Below are 8831 nucleotides of genomic sequence, written 5' to 3'. Positions count from 1 at the left end.
ATAGTCAAGGTATAAGTATAAAGTTCGTAATAGCTTTTTATTGATTAATCTGAAAGCTGCACAGCTTAAATGAAACTTTAAATAGCAACAACCAAGCTGTATCTCAATAATATATTTGCTGGAAGGAGCAAATATGTAAACTCACTTTAATTTTAAAATCAAAGCAGGAAACAGTAAATTTAAATGGCGGAATCAAAATCTCAGGTAAGATTTTGGTTTGTGGTCCTCAAAGGGCCTCTATCAAAAGATCTAAACTTCCATTATCAGATATTTGTAACCAGTACCCTCTTTCCGGAGCAAAGACTTGGATCAGCACCAACCCAACCAGAAGATCCAGCACGGCGGTCAGAATCTGGTCCTTGCATCAAACTTGGATCATGTCCATTGGCAGCTACATGTTCACTTCTGAAATAAATATATACCAAATAAACATTTTTAACTAGGTGAACACTCTGAAAGGATTGTCCAGTAGAATCAGGCACCAGTTTCTACAAAAAATGAATAAAGAGAGAGGAGAGCTTGTATCAAAATTAGCTGACAAAGACATGGAATTTCATACCTAAACCATCTCGGCAACCAAATTCAAATTTATTTTTTATTTTTTAGGCCATGTACCCTTAGTATTTATCTTTTTAAAAATTAACAAAACTTAAAATATTCAAGCTAAGTATTTTGGTTTTGCAATGCTTTCCATATCTCATTTGGCTAACATTTTTTTTTTTAACTAATTAAAGACATATATTCAACATATCCATGACATTTCCATGCCTCACAGATTGACAGAATATTTTTCATAGCTCATGAAAGTTCAAGATTTTGTTTAGAAATTAAACCTAAATGCACATCTTTAAAAGCTGAAATATGGAGTTGTAGCACTTTCTGAAAGTGGGATCTTTGTTTTTTTGTTAGATATAACATATAGGAATAGATTCCAGGTGAGAAAAAGTAATCTCCAGGTTGTGCTAAAGAAAGTCATTTTTAAGCACATTTGAGAGCCACAGACCATGGCCTATTATAATTGTCTTAAATCGACGATCCTTTCTACCAGGTGGCCTTTGATCAAATCTCTTTAATTTTCTCCATTAACTGCTAGTGTATTGAAGAAAGATGACCAAGATAGTCACCACAAGCTCATAATAACATTTAATCCACATTGATAATAGTTGATATCAAATATATATATATTTTCCTGAGTTAAAACAATTGAACTTTAAATGTCAAAAATACTATAACCACAATTTTCCAAGAAAGGGCATGTAAATCAAATAAAAACTTACAATCGAAGTGTAGGGTCAGGGCCACTCTGTAAAGATCTGTTTCGTCCAACAGCTATAGATTGGTGAGTTGGTGAAAATGATGTATCTTTAATACTGCTGGTATATACCGTCTTACTGGGGCTGGAAACATCAAAAGACAACACATTAATAGAATGATTTGGAAGTTTCCTGCCTGCTTAGCTGTAGCTGAATGAGCTAAAAAAAAAAGGGTCATATAAGCTATATCCTTTTCCCTAATTCATTTCTTATAACTTCCATATTGTCCATGCTCTACCATATATCCAAAATTATTGTGCTTTTGAAAGTTATGTGATTTTGGCAAATAAAAAGTCCATGCCTTCTTCTGTTGTTCTGTTCTGTTCTTCTTTCTTCACGAGAAGTGCCTGTTACCCTTTGATTTGAACTGGTGTCTGTTATCCCTTGATTTGTACTTCTGTCTGTTATCCCTTGATTTGTTACCAGATGATCTGAACTGATGTTTGTTATCCCTTGATTTGTACTTGTGTCTGTTACTCTCTGATTTGTACTTGTGTCTGTTACTCTTTGATTTGTACTTGTGTCTGAAACTCTTTGATTTGTACTTGTGTCTGTTACCAGATGAGCAGAATTATTTTCAACATGACCACTTGGTGGGGCAACTCTTGCATCTGTTTATGGATAAATGGATAAAATTAGGGAACAGAGGGAAGATCCTAAATGATCCAATGGATTTAAGTTTACAATTTACCAGACATTACATAACATTTAAACAGATTTTCATTTTAATGAAAACCAACACAACAGTTTTCCATTTTCCAGTACCTTCAACTATCAGGGATCAATTACAAAATGGTGTACCATCAATACTGACTACAAACCCCTGGTGAATAGGGACAATTTTGATTATTATTCTTATATTTATGAATACGTTATTTTTCTCACTTGTGTTACCACGCCCAGAGGAAGTATGACGAAATGGAGTGTGGTTTGGACACGATGTATACGGTATTAACTTACAAGAGTTACTTGTTCTTTCAGAGTTGGAAGTACTAGCACTGCTACCATGATCTCTACTAGTATCAAATTCATTTGACTGAGTGGATTTTCTAGATGGAGTCTTGTGTTGTTTAGTTTGACTAGTTTTTCCTTTTACAGCTGAGTGAGTTGGTGAAATGCTTTGACCAGTTCTACTTTCTTTAAATCCCAGCATCTTTAACTGATGTACTGCACTTTGCATATTGTTTTCACAACTGAAACAAATCAAATTATATTAACTACGGTAATTAAGACAGTTGGCCATTCCAGTTGGTCACCTATCATATCGAAGTAATTTTAGCTTGTTTACATGTATCATGGCCATTCATTTGCATCATTCCAATTTTTTGGGCAAATGCTTAGCTGTGTCATAATGAAAACTATTTACCTGCGCATTACAGATTGAAGGATTTCATCTGGACAATCAGGGAACATTTGAATTATCTTACTCAAATCTGGCGCATTCTGGTTTCTCTGTAAGAAAGAAAACAAATTATATTCAAATCATTCATTAGGTCTTCAACTTATATAATGAGGACAGGATGTAGCACAGTCAGTTAAAGCATTGAAATCTTTACATGAAGTCATTTGCTTGGTTAAGTTAAACCAATAAAAGTGCAAGTCTGGGGCCCTTTAATAAGCCATTAGATGACCTATCTGTAGACTGTTATTGGTAACGGTTTAGAAAAAGTTTGGCCATGAACCAGTTTGTAGAAAGGATCCTCGCAAAAGTAAGTTGTTCATCAAAAATGTTGTAGGCGTAAAAAAAAATTGGTTGTTTCTGATTGTGCACGGTTTTATAGTACTGGTACCAAGTATTTACCGGTGTGAATGCTTTCTGGGGAGTTCTGGGACGAGCTTGAGCAGCCATTGTTGTTCTGGGATCCACCCATGTTGTTGTTTTATCATTATGATTTATATAGAAACTGAAAATAAATAAAGTAAATACACAATAAATAAACTTTACAAGGGAGTTGCCCCTGAAGAAATCAACCTGAATGAAACGTTCAAGCCGTACACACTCTGCAGATCACGGGATGTCCTAATAAAAGGAAAGCTCTTCTTCCTTTGTTCAACCATTAAAAGGGATCATCCAGTTGTAGGCCTAAGCCTATTTAATTCTTCCTCCTGTTGTAAGGCTCAAAATAAAAAAGTAACCTTCGATTTTACGAATTTAACTTCCAAACCAATGGCTACCGTAGTATGGGATATGACCAACTCTTTATAGATTGACAACGGTCAAAAATATGTATCAGAAGCTGATGAGAGTCAACTATATTTTGGACGACAATATACTGTCAGAAAGAAAACAGCCAGAGCAGAAAGAAACCAGTCGGAACGTATCGAACTATCAGCATCAAGCAATCCCATACATAATATTATAATTCATACTTACTATGCTTTTTGGCCTGAATCCCATTTAGCTTCATATCCAGGAGGGAGAGGACCCTTTTTGTCCATTGCACCTTGGATTTATTAACAGATTCAAGTGGAAATCTTGCAAGTTTATTGCGAAACAAACATTACAACATAAACAGACAAATTCGTCTTTTCACAGCCGAAGACTACTAAAGTAGCGTACATAAATAAAATATCAGATGCACCTTTTCACAGCCGAACACCATTCAAGACTGCCAAACAAAAATGAATATTTCTTTGGCTCTACAAATTTCAACTGAGCAACATTTTATTTATTTCTAGTACCATTTTATTCCATAATTCTTGCATTTTTGCAAAATTTTTATATTTTTGCATAGAACTGCTAGTCTACAGTTCTGTGATTTTAGTAAACACCGAATAGTTAAAGGGATTGTATCGAGGTTTTCAAGAATTTATATGTGTATCGACAACACTGATAGCATCAATTTGCAGCATTCGGATATTTTCAGTAAGACGTCTGTTAGTTTTAGAGAAATTGCAGGAACACAGACGTTTGACTTTGGAAATGAAATTGGAATGAATCAAATTGATGCTAACAGTTTCCCCAATAAGCATAAAAAATTTAGAAAACCTCTTTACAATCCCTTTAAGGTAGGACATCTTAGTCCGAAATATCAGTCTTTGCTTTATTGAAAGTGTGTATTCGATTAAAGCTCCTTGGTTGTATCCCGTACCTATTTTTAGGTATGGATAACCTCGTTTCTATTTGATAATAGTGAATACCCCATTGATTGGATTGCCTTCCTTTTCTCTCCACTGATTGGCTTAAGATAATAGCGTCCATAGTCGATGTAAACAAATGTTGTTGTCAAGTCGCCATTAAATATTCAGAAAGGACATTTTATTGTTATTTTCATCTGTGTCTGTTTACGTCGGGGAATATTAGGCTAATATTGCCCTAGAATTACTCATCGGCACGGCTGTTACACCAAAATGCCGAGTGAAAATATAGCAGTAAAAAGTATAGTCAGATGTCGGCCATTGCTAGCAGACGAAACTAGCCATGGATGTAAAAATATAGTTAAAATAGCTGGGAACAAGGTAGTGGTTGACGCTAATGGAAAGGAAAATAGTTACGGATTAGATGGGATATATGTTTCGGATGTCAATAATTCGGTGATCTATAAAGAAAATTGTGATAGCCTTCTACACAGGGCTTTAGAAGGATATAATGTCGGGTTACTGGCATTTGGAGCTACTAATGCAGGGAAGACATACCTGATGGTCGGCAATAACCAAGATGAAGGCATTATTCCACAGTTATGTAACAACTTATATACCCAAATAAATCAAAGATCTAATAAAGAATTCTTCATCACCGTTTCATATCTAGAGGTAGGCTTACTGTTATAAATCATTTTTTATTATACTCCCAATAAAATGAGGCAGACGTCGTGGCACTTTTATTTTGTTGATATACGACATTTTACCGATTACTTTTATATGTGAACTGTAATATATCAATTTCAAATATTAATGATCAAATACTCTCCTGTAAGAGTCGAAGGAGAGCTACATGTTTGTTTTATGATTATAAGATTTATAAGTTATAACCTAATACGTTATTATATTATATATGTTTATATAAGTCTATGTTATGCATATAAACATTGTATAATTGTTTTCTTATAGTTTTAATGATTTGGTTGATATTTTTATGATCAATTTCATTTGTATAAAATACATAACTCTTATTTTGATATTTGTATAAAAGTGTAGATTTATTTGTATGAAAAATGTATGAATATTTGTATAAAAAGGTATAAATATTTGTATAAAAATGTATAAATATTTATATAAAAATGTATAAATATTTGTATAATTTTTTTTTATCAAAATGTATAAATATTTGTATGAAAATGTATAAATATTTGTATAAAAGTGTATAAATATTTGTATAAAAAAGTATCAATATTTGTATAAAAGTGTATAAATATTTGTATAAAAAAGTATCAATATTTGTATAAAAATGTATTAATATTTGTATAACATGTATACATAATTGTGTAAAAATGTATACATATTTGTATAAGAATGTATAAATATTTGTATAAAAATGTATAAATATTTGTATAAATCTATCAATAATTGATATTTGTTTCGATATTCTTTTATGGGTATTTTTTTTTAATTATTGTACTAATGATGTATGTTATATAACTGGTATTTAGTATATCGTATATTAATATTTTGTATAATTGTATATTTATATTTTGTATATTTATATATATATTTTGTATATTTATAGGTGTTAGATGGAGAAATGATGGATTTATTAAACCCACATACCAATGAAATGAAAATCAGAGAGCACCCAAATAAAGGCATCTACGTTGATGGTTTATCGGAATTGGTCTGCCATAACCAGGACGAGTTAAAGATGTACTTTGACCAAGGAACCAGAGCAAGGAAGATGGCAGCTAGCGACATGAAAGCTCACAGAACACGGGCACATTCTATTTTTAATATCAACATCGAGCAGAAGGAAAAACAGTCCAGTAAAGTTGGTATAAGATCTACCATAACATTAGCAGATTTAGCAGGATGTGAAGTCCAAGATGCTGATGCGGATACTCTTCAACGAGCCGAGACTCAAGCCATACTGAACGTTATTACAGCATTAGCTGATTCTAAGAAGAAAGGTGGTCACGTTCCTTTCAGAGATTCTAAAATAACCCGCTTGCTTCAGGAGATGCTTAGCGGGAACACCATCACCATGATGCTTGCAGTTGTCTCTCCAGCAGATAAATGCTACAAACAGACGTTGTCCACTTTGGAGCATGCACAGATGATAAGAAACGTCAAAAATAAAGTCAAGCTTAATGTGGATGATACCCAAACAGTTATTAATGAATTACGCAATGAAATTAGCAAGCTGAAGGATAAAATAGCAGCAAGTAATGAACCCAAGCAAGAGGATGTAAGCAAAATGGAGGAACTCGTCCAAGATTTACAAGTGGCCAAAAAATTCAGTATATCCGAAAGAGAAAAACTGTCGACTAAATATGCCGAGGACAGAAAGATTAATTTATCCAAGAAAGGTATTTTGGAATGGGTTATGGGCAGTGACAAACAAGGCAGTGTTGAGGTCCAAGAAAAATTACTGCTTTTACAAAAGGAAAAAGATCAATTGACTATCCAATACAAGGACAAGCGAAAGATTATCGGCGATTTGAAGGAAGAACTGCAGAATAAAATAACAGAATATTCTAAATTTACTGAAAGTGGCCAGAAAAGTGAATCGGAAACCAAATCCAGAGTAAATGCCATTAAAACTCTGAAAGATAAATTGAAAGAAGAAACTGAGAAAATTAAAAGAATTAAGGATGAATTAAATGTTTTATTGGACAAGCAGCAAACAGAAAGACAGAATGCCCAAGCTCAAATTTCAGCTCTGAAGGGAAACGCGAATCTGAGACAGAAAGTTGAAGTGGAAGAAAGGCAGAGGTTAGAAGCTGAAAACAAAACTTTAATTGACGAAGAATTGGACAGAATACAAATGGAAATCGAAAGTAAAAAGGCTGATGTCCAAATGCAAATCGCAGAGGGGAAAACGTACACTGTGGAAGAAGGCAAAAAATTAGAAATTGAATTGGCAGAACTGCAAGCTGAAAAATCAGTGGTCACTCTGAAGCTACACTGTCTTGAAAAAGAAAAAGCTCACGTTAGTAAGGAGCTAGATGAGATTTACCAGTTACATCATGACGAGCTGGAATTACAACAGTTGCAGCATTATCAAACCTTTAGACAATATCGTCAAATGTTCGAGGAACAGAAAGTTGCTATAGAACAGCGTTATCGAGTCTTGTTAGAAGAAGCTCTGCAAGACGCTGTGTATTTATCAGCACGAAATCAAGAAATTTTACAGGAACAGGCCCCTTTAAAACAACAAAATGCTGAAATGAAAGATGTTATCACTAAACTTGGTGGTAAAATTCCTCCCTTGGAAAATTAATCAAAAATATTGAGTGCTTTCATGGTTAAATTTAAAGATTGAGTGCTCTAAAATAATATTAAGGTATTATGACTATTCATACTATCTGGTAACATTCCTATATTTAAAGGGATAGATGCGGCATTTTGGAGGGCTGATTTTAGTCTCGAATGTATGTAAATAGTCTTCAGAAGTCCTAGAAATGAACGAAAATAGCATAATTCCATTAAAAATATCCCAAGCTAGGAATTTTACTCACAAATGGCTAAGCTAAAAAAAAAATCCCGTTTCTGAGACTAAAGTTTGATTGGTCAATAAAAAAATGGCGCAACTATCTCTTTAAGTCTGACATAAATAAGCAATTCTGTGATATAATATCTCGATCCTGACGCCGGATTTCCATTATTAAAAGTGATATGGGTAGCAGCAATTATGATTATAACCAATTTAATGGACTACTACATATTCCCTTGAAACAATTGTTTGCATTTGATATAATTATGTCGGCATTTCCTTTCAGTTTACACGCTTTGTTTTCAGAAAAATAAAATAAGTGCAATTATGATGGCCCATTATGATTTTGTTTTCTTGTAAAATATTTTATTTTTTTGCACACGGGTGAAGGTATATCTCCAAAGTTTGTTAGTCAATTTCTTTTAAGATGTCACGTCTTTATTATGTTATTGTAACAAAATGTAGTTATTGTATATTTAAATGTATCATTATGTATATTAAATGACATTAATATTGTGCAATGAAATAAAGACCGATTTATATCTGAACAAGCTACCCCAAGCATATTTAATTCATATCTGAACAGGCACAACCCATGTATGAATAACTTACAACAACACCCATCCCATGTATGAATAACCAACAACACCCATCCCATGTATGAATAACTAACAACAACACCCATCCCATGTATGAATAACCAACAACACCCATCCCATGTATGAATAACTTACAACACACCCACCCCATGTATGAATTACTTACAACAAACCCATCCCGTATATCAATAACTAACAACCGCACCCATTCAATGTATGAATAAATTACAACCACACCGACATCATGTATGAATAACTTAAAACCACACCGACATCATGTATGAATAACTTACAACCGCACGGACATCATGTATGAATAATTTACATCCACAC

At 33.4% G+C, this 8831-nt stretch overlaps 2 protein-coding genes across 2 annotated transcripts; one reads left to right on the top strand and one right to left on the bottom strand.

Annotated features, from left to right (window-relative positions):
• On the bottom strand, positions 1-3838 carry LOTGIDRAFT_235688 (hypothetical protein). The gene is made up of 7 exons (XM_009065165.1): positions 3688-3838; positions 3115-3217; positions 2680-2765; positions 2274-2506; positions 1552-1924; positions 1278-1397; positions 1-405 (listed from the first exon to the last, which is right to left on the bottom strand). Exons 1-7 carry the CDS (start codon positions 3750-3752, stop codon positions 264-266), a joined length of 1122 nt encoding a protein of 373 aa, XP_009063413.1. The 5' UTR covers positions 3753-3838; the 3' UTR covers positions 1-263.
• Positions 3839-4546: 708 nt separating this feature from the next.
• On the top strand, positions 4547-7686 carry LOTGIDRAFT_235687 (hypothetical protein; the record flags this gene model as incomplete). Its single annotated transcript, XM_009065164.1, has 2 exons — positions 4547-5066; positions 5980-7686. The coding sequence occupies exons 1-2, from the start codon at positions 4665-4667 to the stop codon at positions 7684-7686; spliced, it is 2109 nt and encodes a 702-aa protein (XP_009063412.1). The 5' UTR covers positions 4547-4664.
• Between the last annotated feature and the right edge of the window lie 1145 nt (positions 7687-8831).

This window comes from Lottia gigantea (assembly GCF_000327385.1).
Source record: "Lottia gigantea unplaced genomic scaffold LOTGIsca_68, whole genome shotgun sequence".
In the NCBI taxonomy this organism is placed as follows: domain Eukaryota; kingdom Metazoa; phylum Mollusca; class Gastropoda; family Lottiidae; genus Lottia; species Lottia gigantea.
The sequence above is the reverse complement of the archived record's forward strand: the minus strand, read 5'-3'. Positions and strand labels throughout refer to the sequence as shown.